At 57.9% G+C, this 17081-nt stretch overlaps 1 protein-coding gene across 1 annotated transcript in view; it reads right to left on the bottom strand.

The window, feature by feature from the left end:
- KSR2 (kinase suppressor of ras 2) overlaps positions 1-17081 on the bottom strand; it is an 87971-nt gene that overhangs the window by 68255 nt on the left and 2635 nt on the right. The window contains exons 2-4 of the mRNA XM_026859908.1: positions 10181-10321; positions 9182-9332; positions 1491-1995 (exon numbers count right to left, since the gene is read on the bottom strand). Of these exons, the coding sequence (XP_026715709.1) occupies positions 1491-1995; positions 9182-9332; positions 10181-10321 (797 nt within the window). The remainder of the gene's footprint in view (positions 1-1490; positions 1996-9181; positions 9333-10180; positions 10322-17081) is intronic.

Raw genomic sequence — 17081 nt, 5'->3', positions numbered from 1 at the left:
ACCTGGGGTGTGCAATGACCACAGTGGGATCAAATGGCTTCGGCCTCAGTGAGACCCGCTGTGTTACCAAAGGGTAGAGCCTGGATCAGATGCCAAAATGCAAATAAAAGTACGAGAGGAAACAGGCTGCTTGCTAAGGCTCCGCTCCTGCAAACGTGGTGGTGCTCGCTGGGGACAGACCAAAGTAAATATGAATTTCTGGTGGCTAAGAACAAGGGGGAGGGTGGCCTTACAGGAGGCATTGTCCAGATGAAATAAATTAATTTCCAAAAGCTGAAAGCTTTTAGAGACCAAAACCTCCCAGCTCAGGGGAGGACGATTCTCTCATTTCGCACAGTGACCACAGCCCGGCAGCTGCCACAGCCTTGGGGACACAACTGGGAAACAAGTGACACGGCGATGCTGCGGCCACCAACACATCTGCCACCCCAAAGCCCCTCTAGTCTGCCCCTGCCCAAAGAGGAGGAGACCAGGGTCTGGCAGCGGCCAGCACCCTGAGCAGGCAGCAGATTTTAATCCTTTATGTGCCTCAGTCAGAGCTGCCTGAGCACCATGGCTGTCCCCGGGGCCAGGCAGCAGGGTCTGCTGGCAGCTTGCCACGGCCATGGCAGGGTACCCTGGGCTTTCTCCTGCTCCCACCACAACCCTCAGGGGACTCTGATCAGGCCTTTTTTTCTAAGAACCCCAAATTAGTGGACAAATAGGGCAGCTTGTCCCGGGGCTCCTGTCTGGGGAGGCTAGGGAGGACCAGCCATGCTCCAGCCTTGGGGAGAAGAGATGATGGCCCAAAGTGGCCACGGGTCCCCCCTGCCACCCCACACCAAGGCAGCAGAAGGACTTTCTGAGCACAGCCACCAAAAGGGCCCGAAGGAGATGGAGAGGGAGCGTGCTGATGCCGGGGAGCCCTTTCCCTGCACAGCAGCAGCCTCTGCCGGCACCGGAGCCACAGAGCAAGAGCAGCAGGAAGGAGCTCTGGCATGGCCAGAGCCCAAAGAGCCCTCTGCAAACACCATCAGGATGGAAAAGATACTGGGAATGTCTCTAGAATATGAAGTGTTATTTCCATAAGGCTTTAATCTATCCACATATGCGTGTTTCAGCTGAGATGATTCTTCCCATCTCGCTCTTGCACGTGCTCGCACTCACACGCAGCTTTCATGGTCGGATTGTGCATCCCCGTGCTGCAGCTGCAGAATGCCACCATCCAACGCCCCTGTGCCACACTCCGGCATGCGGGGGCTTTGGCAAGCAGCAGCCCCTCGGTACTCCCCATCCAGTCCCCACTCCCAAAGTTAGGACTCAGGGAGCAAATCAGACCCTGTCCCAGCAGCATCCCCGCTGTCTGCTAGAGCAGCAAAGGGCTTTTCTACCTCAAAGTTCAAAAAAAAGACAGCATGCCCTGACATTTAGGGACCAAAGCGCTTTTCCAAAGGAGCTGGGATGGGGTTCATCACCCCACCGTGTGCCAGCACCTTGGGGCACCCACTTACTTGGGGGTGTGCGCCTCATCCACGCGATGCCCCAGCTGGAACTCGTGGGACTTGCTCCGGTGCAGCGCAGTGAAGCCAGGGATGAGATGGATCAGTTTTCGTGACGAGGGCGGGGGCGTCCCAGGGGGCTTCAGTTTATTCCTCCGTCGTACCGGTGGCGTGCCTGGCGGCGTCATTGTGGTGACGATGTTGGGGGTACGTGGAGGGGTGTGAGCAGCGTGTCGCTGGCGTGGGGAGGGCGGCAGGGAGCGGTGGCCAGACTCCATGGGTGGGCACAGCCCCGGGTGACCCTCCACGGTCAGCCGGTCCACGTGGGTGTACATGGGTCCGTGGGGCGAGCCCGCGTGGCAGTGATGCTGCCCACACTTGGGTTGGACCTTGGGGCTCTGCGAGAGGTGTGTCCTGCCCCACTGCCCCGGCTCCAGCTGGCACCCAGGGCTGTTCTCCTTCCCCGGCTCTGTCGTGGGCCACTGGATGGTCCAATCCTGCTTGGAAAGGCTGCCGCCTGCGAAGAGCACACAGACACGGCCATGCAGCACGGCAAAAACTGCACAGTCCTCTCCCCGGCACCGCATCCCCCTGCCTCTGAAACACCAGCAAGAAGTTTCTCCATGTGCAAACCCAAGCAGGTGCTTTGCAAGAGTTAGAGAAGTGCTTTGCCCGTGTGTTTTCCCACCTGATGAGGCCCCCATGTGTCTCCCCCACTGTCACCCAGCTTCCCACCACCACCCCACAATGTGGCACGGGCATGGGACACCCCTTGCCTGGCTAAAGCTGATGACCCCATCTCACCCCTTCAAACCTGCCCCCCGCTCCCTGTGCTGCCCAGTTGTGCCATTTGCATAAAGGAAGAGGACTGTAATTAAGTGGGGCTCCTCTCCGCTTCTAATTATTCATCTCCACTGGCACAGAGATGAGTAAAGGGCTGTCAGCAGCAACTTCACAGAGCCAAAGTGATGGACGCAATTTAAGGTCCCTTTGCTGACTCCTTTTGATCGCCTCCACTATGAAAACCATAATCTCTTTATTTTAAAAACCCTCCTTCCCCATCCCCGTTTTGATTATTAATTGCCTGGCCTCTTCATTCCCCAGCCTTTTCAAGGGGAACATTTTATTTCAAGCTCCAGAAGAAAAGTAAAGGAGGAAAAGGCTTTTGAAATGAAAGCTGTAGGATTGGATTGACAAAAGCTCCGGGGGAAAAGAGGGACAAGTTTTCCTGAATCACTCTCCCAAAGCAGAAAATAAAAATAAAAAATAAAGCAAGTCCTATTCATCTGCTTTTAAGTTGCTTCTCCAGCTGCTACAAAAAGACCCAGAAAGAAGCTCATAAAAAAGTTAATGTCCTTCCTCATATTTTAATTAATTAAGAAAAAATCCTGCTTAGAAAAGCTTTGCCTCTGCCTGCAGGGAACTGCCAGGGCGGAGCTGCATCTCCAAAGCCACTACGGGCACACACCTGAGCCCTCCCCTCGCCAAAACAGCCCAGCCCAAGTGGGGACACAGCAGGTGACGAGTTGGAGTGTGTCACCCCCCCCCAAAATGCAGCTCTGCACAGGGTCACGTCACCCCCAGCAAGGCCACCCTGCCCGCAGGCACCTGCAGAGCTGGGTGACCAACCCAGTGCCACGTAGCCGGGCGTCTCCTCGTCCCCACGGCTACTGGTGGCCACTGGTCCCTGAGGCCACCCTGGCTGGTGGCACCTGGCTTCACACACAGCCTGGGGCTGGGGAAGGTGCAGCCGTGGCCCTGCACGGGCATAGGTGAGGGAGGACACAGCGCCAGGAATTAAATTCTCCCGAAAGCCATTGACCCCTCCAGTTAATTAACCCGCACCCAGGGATTTGCAAATCAGCATGCATATATGCAAATCAAGGTGCTCCTCCATTGGTTGCTCTGCATGCATAAATTTACATAACTCAAAACTGCCCGGATGCTGCAGGCCCGGCAGCATCCCCGTGCTCCCACCCCCAGCAGTAATTAGCAGCAGCTAATGAAGAAGGAGAGCCAAGGCTGCTTCCTGCAACCCAAAGCTTGGCCGTGGCATCCTAGCCACCACGTCCCCCCCTTGCTGCTGTCCGCTTCAACGCTCAGCTGTGTCGTAACACGACTGATGCACTCGAGAGCAAAAATAACCCATTATGGGGCTGGTGGGTGCGTCAGGGCTAAAAATACCCCGGATAAGCTGGGGAAATGTATTTTCAACACACAGCTTATAGGCACGCTGCAGGTAGCGGGCACTCCACTTGATGAGATACGCTTAAACCGAGAACACACTTGAAAGGAAAAAAAATAACAAAAAAAAATCCCCAAGCTCTTCTTTCTGCAAAGCGTGTTAAATGCTTTCAGATTTCACTCCCTCCCGGGGCTCCCCTGGGTGTTGCTGCTCTGCCAGAGCCGATTCCCAGGTGGAAAAGCAAGGGAAGAGCTTGCACAAAAGCAAACTCCTCTTTGCCCAGTTTTCCCCAAGCTCTGTCTTCCTCAACGGTGCTGCAAGGCTGCCTGTTTGCTCATAAAATGACTATCTGTTTCGTTTAGATAGGGAATATTAATTGCATATTGAAGTGAGCACCAGCTACAGCCGCCCACCACCACTTCAACCCTGCGGGCCACCAAGCCCTGGCCACCAAGCACAAAGGGAGAGATGCTCCCCTTGGCCAAATTTGGCTTTATTAATCCCCTTGGTGCTGTCGCTGCCTCCCCATTTAGCCCAGCCTCCTTCACTCCACTGTACTTAATTAGGGAAGAAGCTTTTTCTGAACTACTCTACTAAAATCAACAAGAAAACAAACTCCTGGGAGGAGGTGGAGAGAAGCACCCGCTGTCGGGATGCAGCCTGTGGATTGGGAGATGTAGAGCGATGGCAAAATGTCACCAGAAAAGCTGTTTTCCCCCAGTTCCAAAAGACAAATAGCAAGTTTTGCTTTGATTTCCCAAAACAAAATGCTGGGAATAATTTGCTTAGGGAGCTGGGGACAGCAGGTCCCATCCAAAGGAGCCCTGCACCCTGACTTGGGGGTGCTGTGATTGCTCTTTCCCTCCCCAAAGGCAGCATCCAGATGACCAAATGGAGATGTGCCCAAAACCAGAGCAAGCTCTCAGCTTGCTTTACAGTGAGGGAAACCTCCACAGCTGCAGCTGCCTCTCCCAGCACCAGCACCCCAGCGACCGCACCCTCACCCTGAGGTAATATAAACCCCAGCACCCCCCAGTGCTTCAGCCCCATCACGTGCTGGAGGGACAGCCCTGCAGGCCTGGGGACACCAGTCACCAGGAGGGACGGGCCCTGAAAACCTTTACACCATGCCCAGTACAGCTTTCAAATTTGCCCCAAGTGAGGATGCTCACTGCTTTCTTTTTGTTGCTCATCGCCCTGTCTGACCCTGCACTGTCCCCAAGCCACCTGCAGCCCTCCCAGGGCCAGGACAACTCATAAATATTCAGCTTTGGATCATTTTTCCCTGTAGGACAGCTAATAACCTCCATGCATAACTCACTAGTCACACACCATCAACTCCTCAATCCACAGCGGCCCCGCTCAGCTCTTACTTAATATTAAATTAATCCCGCTTCGAGTTCAAAACTGACGCCCTGGCTGCTAATAAAATACCACTGCCAAGTGTAAGGTTTCGCAGCTGAGAAAAATCCAATACTGACTTGTTAACAAAATAAAGCAGGTGTTTAATATAGGGTTGCCACTATATTTGATAAATATAACATACTTTTGGTTTCTAAGATGACCTGGGGCTTTCCCTGCTGCTGGAGCTGCCCCTTGGATGCTTGGTTTGGGAAGGGGCTCCTTCCCTGACATCAAACTCCATCCTGACAAAATTCATCACTGTTTAAGGGATGAAACAGCATCCTGCTTCCTCCCTGCCTCCTCCCCAACCCCCAAGACCAGGCAGAATTGGCCTGGGAAATTAGATGTCTCTAATTAACAACTCAATAAATAAAGATTGATGGAAAAGGTTAATACTGTACCTCATTCCTGCTTTATTAATACTAATCTCGGCTTCTAGAAATCGACCACTACTACACTTGCAAAGAAATTACATTATGTTTTAAAGAGGCAGCAACTTGTTCATTAATTATATTTTTGGATTAGGACCATCTCTTGTTTTATAAGGAGATAAAATGCAGATAAAAGCCCACATCACTCACAGCGTGGTACATTTGGGGTTCCTTCTGGAGGGGCTGCGATAACCCAATGGACTTGAGATCCCAGCACTGCATCCCAAGAGAGCATCGCTGCCATCCCGGGACGCTTTCCAACCCCTGCCATGCAGCACTCAACCATTAAGCACCCAGCCATCTCCTTGGGGCCATGCAAAGCTCCCAGGCACCCAGTCAGGGGGGTCCAGACAGGTGTAACATGGGTCCTGGGGGCTGCAAGGATCAAGGCAACACATCTAGCAGGGAATTTTAAGAACACTTGATGGAGGGTTGGTGGTGCATCAGATGGAGCCCCAGGGGACAAGAGGACATTAAGGGGAGGCTCTCGAAGTGGGTGAAGACCTTCCTTGCCCAAGCTTGCAGATGAGGCAAGGCTGGTGGCCAGTCACCAAGACGTCGAGCCAGCCAGCAGGTCAGCATCTGCTGAAATGCAGCTGAGGGAGGGAGCGAGGGAGGGAAGGATACACGGATGCATGGGTGGAAGCAGCACAGCATTGCCTTAGTGCACCCCAGATGGGAGAGCTACAGCCCATAGTTGCTCAGTCCCAGCTGCCCCCAACAGCACAGGAGAACATTGCCAAAGGTACCAGAAGTATTGTTCTGCCAATTCCCCATTGCCACAGCCCACCAAAATGCGCTGCCTGGACCCTGGTGCATCTCAGACCCAAACTTGAGCAGCTGGATGGGATGATCTGCTCCTACCACCCAACCTCAGCCTGGGGCAGCTAGTGAGCATCTCACCCTGATCCAGCCAGAGGTACCACCACTCTCCTCTCCACCCCTGCAGAAGAGGGGCAGGGGCTGTGCTCCCCCACTCCCAGGGGGCAAAATTGGGGGGACTACTGAGGCAGGAGACACGCAGCTGTGTTGAGTGGGGTACAAGGAGACCATCTGGCAAGCTGGGTGGAGCTTTCTGCACCCAAACCCTCTAGAAATTCAGGGAGATTTGGTCTCCTTCACGGCCCAGGGAGCTCTTGCATCCCTTAGGACTGTGGCAGGGGCTCTGCAGTGCCCCGAGCTGCCTGTCCCCTCCCTGTCCCCAAGGTTTGTGCCGTCCAATGGACAATGTCCCCAGGATTTTCTCCGGCAGTGTGCACGCGTGGTGCTGGCACAGCAGGGACCCACGCCAGACACCAATGTCAGGGACCATTGCACTGCGGAACCCAATTCTCCAGCCCTGGCAGAGCAGGAACGGCCACTGCAGCATCTCTGCAATGCCGGAGGGATGAAACAGCAGCCCCCGCCGCACAGCCCAGCCCACAGCCCCCCCGGGAGCGGCGCGATGATGGATGGGGTTAAATGGAGCGCTGGGGAAGGCAAACGCGCAGTGCCCAGATAGCAGCAAACTCCCTCCTGCAGGGACCCAATGGTCCACCAAGCCACATCCTACTGGGAGGGCTGGCAGCCCCATCACCTGCCCCATTAAAAAGCAAATCGAGCAGCGAGCATCCAGCAGCCCCCTGGTACCCCCCCACAATCTCAGCCAGAAACCACCAGAGAGGCAGAAGATGTTTTAGCATCCTCACCGCAGCTGCTGAGCCAAAGGCTCATGTGGATTTTCCAAAGCACAGGTCCCACTGGGAAGTGGAGGAATCCCCTTGGCCAAGCAAGCAGAGGGGCAGGAGTGGGGATGCAGGGGCTTGGCTGAGCCAGCACGGCCAGTAAAGCAGTATTTGTTTGCAAAGGTCTTTAAAAGTCAAAGGTGTTTAAACAAAGAGCAGGCTGAGAGCCTCCCCCAGGCTCTGAGGGAGGCATCGATGCCCTTCCTCAAATAGCGGAGAGACTTAGTGAAAATGCCAAAGGGAAGGAGGGCAGGAGCTGGATTTAGGGAGTTAGAGAGCACAGAGGACTCGTGGTCTGCAGGAAATGTCAGACTGGGTTCAGCCATCCCCACCTCGCTGCTCTGGCGCAGGGGTGGCAGTGGGTGCTCGCACCAGCATGCGGTGGTGGGGCCCTCGGCTGCCTCCCCCCGGCACGGACTGGCCCTGCCACGCTGTGCCACGCCACGCAGGAAGCCCAAAGAAACCGCAGTAACCACGGCGGGGGGACATGGCTGAGACCCCTCCTGTCCCCTGGGACATGTCATGCCAAGAGACAGTAATGCAGGGACACTGCTGGTCCCTGAGAGCTGCTTTTTGGTGAAGCCACATCACAGCACCCTCCTCACCAACAGCCCTGTCCCCCGGGGCAGCTCTGAACCTGCAAAGCCCAGCTGAAAACCCAGCAGCTACACCCCAGCAGGGCTCATCCTCCATCCCGCCAGCCCCTGGGACACAGCTATGCTGGAGGAGCCCCTCGAGAGGGGACGGGAGCTGGGCAGAGGTGTCTGGGGTCCCCAAACCTCGGGGGTTGGGCAGGACTGGGGTTCTCCTACAGAAGGGTCACAGCCAGACACGTTGCCAGACCAGAGCTCCCACCAGGGACCACAGCTAAACCGGCCCACTACCATCACCCCAGGCTAGGACCAGGAGGGGAGCCCTTGGGAAGGGGTCAGTGGGGGATATAGACTTTGAAATGGGGTTTCACCATTCCCCCAGCTGCTCTAAAAGGGAACATCCCCACCACAGGCAGTGCTCCCCCAAACCAGCATCAAAACACGAGTTCAGCAGTGGGGAAGAGCTGTGCTGGTGGGATATGGTTCCCATCACACATTGGGAGGTGAAGCTGGGCCTCTCCTTTGGGGGGGGGCACATGTGTAGAGAAGAACCCCAAACTCACCCCCAGGCCAGACCCTGTCGGCAGCAGCCCCAGGAAGGGAGCCCTCAGCTCCAGGACAGCATCATCTAGCAAGGCTCGGCTGGCCGGGGACAAGGTGCCAGGAGGGCCAGATCCTGCACAGCCACCTGCTACATTGCTCGCCCCTTCCCCAGGCAACCCCAGGCCCCGCTGCAGCCCCCGGCCCTGCTCCACTCGCAGGCTGCAAAGTTCAGATGAAGCCAGAGCAGCTTCTGCTCCGTGCAGCCGCCTCTGCAGCACGGAGCAATGCTGCCACCGCCCGGGGACCCGCCAGCTCAGCACCCGCACCCCAGCACCCGCACCCAGACACCCGCCCCAGGGGAAGGGGAAGCAGGGCTTGTGCGTGCCCTGGGAAGGGGCTTCGGCACGGGGGCTTCGCTCTGCAGCCAGCCAGGAAGTGATGCCGAGTGGTAGGAGCTTGCTAAGTCTCAGGGGATTTTCCTGAGTTTGCTGACTGTGCTCCTGCAAGTAAAAGGTGTCAGGGGGACCCCATAAGAACCTCTGCACCCTCCTCGGATGAAGCCTCCCTGCAGAGAACCAACAATCATCATGTCCTAGAGAGGTGAGCCCCCCGCACGCTCCCGAGCCACAGGGATGCACCAGAGCAAAGATGTCCCCTGCAGGCAGTGGGTACCGGGCCACCCCCAGGGGTGCTGGAGCTCTGCGACCCACTGAGAAGACCCTGCAAACACCTCTGATGCATTAAAGCCACGCTCTGGTGTCACCACAGTGGGACAGTGCCGCTCACCTCGACCAGCTCGAGGGGACAAGGGTGCCCGACTCACCGGACTTGTGCACGCTGCGAAGGCAGGAGAGGGAGGCGTTCAGGCGGGCACACTCCTCGCTGTTGGCCCCGAACTTCTCCACGGTCGCACAGACCTGGTCGTCGGTCATGTCCAGCAGCTCCTCCAGGCTCAGCTGACCGGGGGTGATTTCCTGACAGGGGGAAACGGGGCAGGAGTGAGACAAGAGGAATAAACCACCCCAGAGCATCCTCTAACCAGCACCTTGGCACACACAGATAAGGCATTTCCTTTTGCTGCCCTGTTTGGGTCACAGACCCAAAAAATCACTCATTTTCCATCTCAATCCACATGAAAACCCAGAAGACACAGTTTGAGCCCCAGGTTTATCTCAATTTTTTTCACAGTCTCATGTATATCCAGACCCAGCTCAGCACCAGCACATCTGGGGGCACCAGGTAAACCTGCCCCTGCTCAGAGCACATGCAGGGACTGGCAGCTTCAGCACAGACTTTTCTCTTCCCCAGGGGGGCTGTTAGGGGAGCACCTCCATGTGCCACCCCCTTGCCCCACCCATCACCTGCAGGAGCCCAGGACATGGCAGAATGCCATGACCTGCCATGGCACCACCACGCTGAGATGGGGACACGGGGGACCCCCGCTGTGGGGAGCAGCACCCATGAAGCGCCCCTGGCACCCATGTCCTTCACTGGGAACAGTGATGAGGTGTTCTCACTGGTGGGCGGAGGGAGAGCTGTGGGGTGGCCCGTGCCGGCACATCCCACCACGGGTTTGCAGCATCGTCCCATGCAGTAAAACAACCTGGTCCCTCTGCTCTGGTCTCCCACCCCGCTCCCCACTGTAAGCATTGTCCCCTCCAGCCTGTCCCAGGGCCAAAACACATGGCTTCAAACCAGCCTCCATCTCACAAAAAACTGCCCCCTTGCCTAGTTTTGCTCAAGGATCCCACAGTCCCCTGGGAAAAGCACTAGCGGAGAGGCTCAGCAGACAAACCTGCAGCAGTTAATGCCCAGCCCTTACCTCCATCACCTCCTTGCGGATGTCGACGATGCGGAACCAGTGCAGGAGCTGGGGGAAGCCCTCCAGCTTGGCATTGCGCTCCTGCAAGGCCACCTTCCTCTTGCAGGACAGCTGCCGGCTGAAATACTTGACCAGCTTGCTCTGGAAGAGGAGAAAGCTCCGTGGGACCCCCTGCCATGACACTTCAGCTCACCCCACGGCAGAAGGGGGACATGGAGGGGAGTGACTGCAGGCAGCTTGGGCTCTGCCCCATCCGTAGGGCACACACAGCTCCTCCTGCCCTCAAAACACCCTGTTACCTGCTGCCACACTTTTGCAGCCAAGGGCCCCTTTGGCATCCAGCTGGGTGTCCAAGGGAGGCATTTCCCTCCCAAAAACAACACTTCTTGGTTCGTTTATCCCCAACCCAGTGTGCTTCAGTGCTGAGGTCTTGCTCAGGGGATGGACAGCCCTCACCACACTGGGAATCCCACGGTGGGTGGATGAGGAGAGAGGACAGGGGACACAGCAGCATTGCCCCTCGCACACAGTAACACAGATTCCACCCCCTCCCAGCACCGCCCAGCACCCAAAGGGCATGCTACCCTCGCTTACACCCAAGCTCGGTGCAAAGGGACCCCTCGAGCATCCCCCACCAGGAGCAGCCACAGCATCGCACAGTGCCAAGGCTGAGACGTGGGCGTTCGTTCCTTATTCCCGCACCACCAGCCCACGTGTGCCCCAGCGCTCCTTCCTCCCACCACTCCTCATCACCACAACTGGAGCCACCAACCCCTCTTTGCTCAGCCATGGCCCCATCCATCCTCCGACCATCCCCCCCAAGCCCTCCCACCATGAGGCCAAAGACGCCACGTTAGCAACCACAGCCTGACAGCTCCCAAAATAAAGGCGCTGAGTGACTGGCCTCCTTTCTCAGAAATATAGAGCAGAGCCCAGCTCGCTGGAACCTGCTGGGATTTCCTGCTCCTGCTTTTCCAGCTGGGTGATTCCCCAGCACCAGAAGCACTAGATGGTGCTGTGCCCCTGCCCGCCACCAGCTCCCGCACACCCCAAAAATAGATGAGCAAAATATGCAATGGTTTGGCATAGAGAGACAAGGGGAGAAATCCTATCACAGCATCGTGGTGTTTGGGAGAGTTTCCCCATCTCTCCTGGTCCCTTCTCTCAGTGGTACCCAGCAGGGATGGCCACAGGGCTTGGTATGACAAGATGCATGTGAGCAAAGGGGTGAAAATCAGCCCCCCTGTGCCCACCCATCATGGTTGGGAGAGGTGGGTGCACCCAGAAAGGTGCAAAACAGACAAAACCAGCCCCCTTCTTGCTGCCTGCGGCGGGGGGAGCAGGTAGCACAGGCACGGGAGAGGCTGGTGGTCCCCATCTCCTTGCAGTGAGTCCCCACAGCGATGTCCCACCAGCACCACACGAGGGGGTGACAGCTCTGCCAGGAGCCAGACACCCCAACCAGGCAGCCTCTCCAGAGCCATGACCTGGCTAATGGCCACAGAGATTAATTACTGAAAATTAATACCCAAAAGAGCTGGGGACAGCAAAGCAAAAGGCCAAGGATGTGCAGTAGCCCCGCGGGGCTGGCTAGGCTCAGCAGCACCCTGACCAGCTACCACGTCTGTTAAGAAAAAACACTCTCCTAACACAAACCATCAAACGGTTTTGGGGTCAGCCCCGATCACACATCCTAAATACACCCCAGACCCTTGGAGGGGAAATAGCAGACACCTTGAATGCACACAGAGAAAGCACCTGCCCCCCCCAAAAAAAACCTTCCCGACACACTACTGCAGCAAAACAACAGCAAAAACCTTCCTAAAAACTCCCCTCCATTCCCACCAGCCTGCCTTCATCTGTTCCCCTGCCCACCCCAGGCTGGCAGCCATGGCAGGACCCAAGGCTGGAATGGGGACAGAGCCCTGGGCAGCCCCCACCACCACCATGCAGAGACGTACTGGGAGCTGGGATCAAGGCAAGGATGGGAGAAGTGGAGAGAGATACTTTAATTTCCAGGCTCCAGGTGGGGAAAATTCACCCCACCCAGCCTTGAGAGACTGGAGGGGACATCAAGGACCCAGATGGGACCCTCGTGCCCCAGCGTGGGCTGACGCTCTGGCCCACAGGGGAAAACAAGCCCAGCAAACCTCTGTGAAATCCAAAAGCACTTCTTGTTTACTGAAAGTTTCACCAGCGGGGCTGGAAAGGGAAGCAATCGAGACAGTCCCGTGCCACAGGGAAAGCCCCATCGCACGGCTGAGGAGATGCTCTCGCTCCCCCTGAGCCGCTGCTCAGCCCTCCCTGCGCGGGATGGAGATTTTGCAAAAGTGCGAAATGCTGCTCTGCTGCATAGGGCAAATCCTGCTTCGCGTTCCTGCTGTGACACAGCCCCTCTTGGCTCTTCTGTGCCTCAGTTTCCCCCTCTGGAAAAGGGCAGGGGGACACCCTGGGGTGCTGTGGGTGTGCAAGCAGATGGGTCAGACTCCCAAGAGCATGGAGGGTGCTTGCGCTTTGGGGGACATACTGCTGGTCCAGCTGGGGATGCTGCCAGGGGGACCGGGGCTGTGGGGCACCCACACACCTGCGTGGGTCACACACACCAGGGGACACACACACCTGGAGCTGGTGCTCAGTTTTCACACCCTTTCAAGCACCTCTGCCCCCTCCAGCACTGCAAGGGGGTAAAGGAGGGTGCAATGCTCTGACAAAAGGGGGGTAAAGCACAAGCAGCCCCTTCCCCTTGGCCACAGCGGGGGGCCCATGACTCCCCAAACTCCTCCCAAGGCAGAGACCTTTCACTGGAAAACAAAACCCCAGCAGGTCTCTGCTGCCCGTGGCGATGGGTGCAGGCAGAGGAGGGATGTCCCCACTCCACATCACTCCCCTGGGACCTTGGGTGACCCCAGCAAGACAAAGGGCCAGGGTCACCCAGGGCTGGAGCCTCCTCTGCCCCCCTGCAAACCCTGCCCACTTCTCTCCCCCCCTCACCCCGATGGGGATTTCCAGCCTCCTCCCGCCACCCCAAGCAGGATTTCCCCTCGGCAGGCGCTCACCCTGAAACCCATCTTGGCAGCAAGTGGCGGCTCCCCCCGCGCAGGCACCGGGCACGGGGAGCAGAGCAGCCGGTCTCCAAGGAGCAGGAGGCGGCTGCACCCCCCCGGCGCGGCACCCTGCGCCCTCCCTGACGTCAGCCAGGCTGGAGACAGCACGGAGCCCTGCCTGGAGACCAGGGAGAGGCGGTGGAAAATCCACCTGCGGGAGCACGAGGTGAAAGTTAATTAACCTCGCAGAGGCAGGCCGTGCACTGCCAACGCCCGGTGAGCCGTCCAGAGGGACCCTGTCGGCCGGGATGCCCGTCCCCCTCAGCACAGCGGGATCAGCACATGCCTGTCGGATGCCTTCGTGCTGTGAAGCGAAGAGGTTGCTCTACACCCTCAAGTATCCCCGGTGCAGCAGCAGGCCAGAGCGGCTGCCTTCCCACAGACCAGAGCGACTCTTCCCTGACTCCTACCAAGGGGCTTGTTATTCCAGAGACACCTGGAGCAGTCTCACGCTGGGGAATACCTCGCCACAGTTATATTTTCCCTCCCAGGGCTCTTTCAAGGCCCTGCTAGGCTCACATGCCATCTCTGGCTCTGCACATCATTTATTTCAAGCGCTGCTAAATGGTCCCCGGGGCTTACTTTTGAGACAAGAGTACAGGGGCCGAAATGGTTCAAGCCAGTGTCCTGAAGACGCCTGGCTCTCCAGGAGGATACAGCCCAGGGATAAGTGCTGTGCTCTCCCACGGTATTAGACTCCAGAGAATTCACATGCTCAGGTAGCAAATATCCCAGTGTTGTGGCAGCGTCTCCTTTGGTCACAGCCAGTGCAAGTTTGGAAACGGCCACAGCTCTTCCCTGGGTGCCTCTTCCCACTCGCACCTACGTGTGTGTGCAGAAGCCAGAAGGATCCCAGGAGGGATCCCCATTCCCAGCGGGAGCACAGCAGCCTGGGGAGAGGGAACTGCCAATCCCAGGGTAATCCTTGGAGCCACTTTCTGGTTTTGGGGAGACATGATCCAGGCTGGAAACCAGGTGGAGTAACCCCAGCACAGAAAGCAAGGTGCTGCAGGACAGCCAGAAAAATCACCCAGCGCTGAGCAACTTTTCCTTTTTGTTTTCACTCTGTGCCACCCCCAGACCTCCAGCAAACAGGCAGGAGGCAGTGCTCCTCTTCTGTATTTACATCTCAAAACCCAGATTTAGAGATTCAAAGCCCAACTGCCATGCTCAGACAGGGAATAAAGCCCTTCGACCCTTGCAGGACTGGACGGGGCTAATGGGAGCAGCTGCTTGGCTCCCACCTTCCTGCTCCAATGATGCTCAGCCTCAGATCTGCTGCCCCATCGGAAGCAAACTGGCCCCAACTCCCACCGTGGGCAATGTCAGTTGGCGTTTTAGTCCCAGACACTGCCTTGGTTTCTGCTGGAGCCTGTCCCAAAGTACAAGCAAGACCTAAAAGCCTCCCAGCCCTGAGGACTGCACTGAAGCCGGGCTGCAGCCAGTGGTACCCATCCCAAAGGAAGGATGCTGCATCGCGGGATGCTTTTACCAGCTCCCTGCACAACCACAGCACATGAAGGATGGTGACTTGCGTGAACCTTAAGGTGATTTAAAAAAAAAAAAAAAAAAAAGGATAAACTTCTATTAATCCAGCAAAATCAGGGTTTAGTATATGAGGATTAACCAAAAAAACATGGATTCACACATTTTATTCCAGGCTCACGCTGATGCAAAGTCTCCCTAGGGTGCTTGTGGCAAGATAACCTCCCAGCCCACTTGTCCCCGGCCACTGTCCCCTTCGCCTCGCCAGTGCCTGGCCCAGCCCTGCGGCCGCCAGATGGGGAGAAGTGCTGAGCAGAGCCTCCGCGTCTGCGTCACGTCCTTGGGACGCGGCGGTGGCGGCAGGGACTCAGGGCCAAGCTCAGCTCCTGCTTACGCTGGCGGCAACCCAGGACAACACTGCCAGGAGCCGGTCCAGACCCACACCAATGTGCCGGCATCAGGAATCTGGCCCTGGATTCACTCCCCTCCTGGGAATCACCCCGTTTCTGTGTGAAAAGCAATGGGTGAGTGTTGGCAGGGATGCCCATGGCTGACACACGTTGCAGGCACCCAGGTTTGGGGGTGTTTTAGGGAAAGTGACGCCAGGGCTACCCGCGGCAGGTGCAGCATGATCCATAGCGGCTGGAGAGATGCTTCCCTCTGAGCACAAAGGATTTGTGGGGTGGCATCCCCCCAGACACCCCCAAACCCTCCAGTCGGCCTGGGCTGAGCTGTCCCAGCAACACCAGGGTGTGCTTCACCCACGCACCGTCACAGGATGCGGGGAAGGAGCATCCCCACCAGGATGGCTTCACCACACTCTTCAGCTCTGCTCGGTCCTGTCCACGGCAGGGAGGTGGCAATTCCTCAGCTGCGTCAATCCTAACAAGAGCGTCACTCCATGTGGGATAAACTTCTGTAATCCCGCACCTCTGAGGGGCCTCGGAGCCTGTCTGCCCCCCAAAAAGTCTCCCATGCACCCCAAAACCACTGCTGCTTCATGGACACTTCACTGTCCCTCTTCCAAGGTTGCTCTGGGGCCACGCGTGGACCAACAGCTCCAGGCTGAGCCGCAGCCCCTCACGCAGAGCGGTGGGATGGGACAGGGCTCGGAGCAAGGAGAGGCAACGGCAGGATCCGTGCGGGAACGTGGCGCAAGTCAGTGCCTGGGATGCCGACCGGGGAGCTGCATCCCAACCCCGGGGACCTCCCCGCGAGGGGCACAGCAGCGGCAGAGCGATGCCCCGCTCACTCCCATGGTGATTGGGAGTTTGGGGGGCAAAGCAGCAGCGTGGGGTGTTTCAGTCGTGGTCCAGAGCTGAAAACCGTCCTGCAGAGGGGCTGTGGGACCCCGGCAGGGTCCTGTGCGGCCGAGCCCAGGAACCGCTGTGCCACCGCATTTGGGTTCTTGGTGAGAGCAGCCAGATTAGAAAGCACCAGCCAAAAGGCCTGAGCGGGGTTGAGCTCCAAAATCCCCCCACCCACAGTCCCAACTCCGTGTCAGCCACTTCCACGGCCCACCGGCATCTCCCCGGGGTCATGGCACTGTTACATACAAACTTCTCCCAACTCTGCCGCCTCACCCCTGGGCACCCCAGACTGCCCAGCCCGTCCCAGCCTGCCAACCTCCTGTTGAACCCCAAACCCATCCCCAGCCAGGTCCCGGCACACTCCAAGGGGAACCTCTTCCTATGGGACTACCACAGACAGGGCCCCGTGCAGCAGCTTCACTTATACATATTTTTCCCATCTATGAAACATAAATAAATCCGGCCAGGGCTCCCCTTGGCATGGCCCGGCTGCCTTCACCCCCCGCAGCACCGAGGCCGTGGCTCAGTGAAGCTTCCCCTTCCCGCCGGGGACCTCCCCACTGCCAGGCAAGGCTGGAGGGTTTGGGCAGACGCTGCATCGCCACGGCGGAGGCACCGAGGATGAGGAGGATGACGGCCTGCCTCCCGGTGAGCGGCTGGAGCCCGGCCGAGGTGATGCAGACTGCTCGGGGGGTTGGAGTACGGGGGGAAAGGATGCAGGCGGGACGGGGGGATGCTGCCTGGTGGGAGGGATGCAGGTGGGCTGGAGGGGATGCAGCCCGGTGAGGAGGCAGGAGCCCAGGGAGCGGATGCAGCCGGGCCGGGGGGTGTGCAGCCCGGTGGGGGGGATGCAGGCAGGCCGGTGGGATGCCGCCGGATGGGGAGGAAGGAGCCCGGGAGGGGATGCGGCCGGGCCGGGGGGATGCAGCCTGTGGAGGGCTACGGCCGGGCCGGGAGGATGCTGTGGGGCCGGGACCGGGCCGGGGGCAGAGCGGGGGGCCC

The sequence above is a fragment of the Athene cunicularia genome, assembly GCF_003259725.1.
Source record: "Athene cunicularia isolate RWA chromosome 15 unlocalized genomic scaffold, athCun1 chr15_part1, whole genome shotgun sequence".
Lineage (NCBI taxonomy): Eukaryota > Metazoa > Chordata > Aves > Strigiformes > Strigidae > Athene > Athene cunicularia.
The sequence above is the reverse complement of the archived record's forward strand: the minus strand, read 5'-3'. Positions and strand labels throughout refer to the sequence as shown.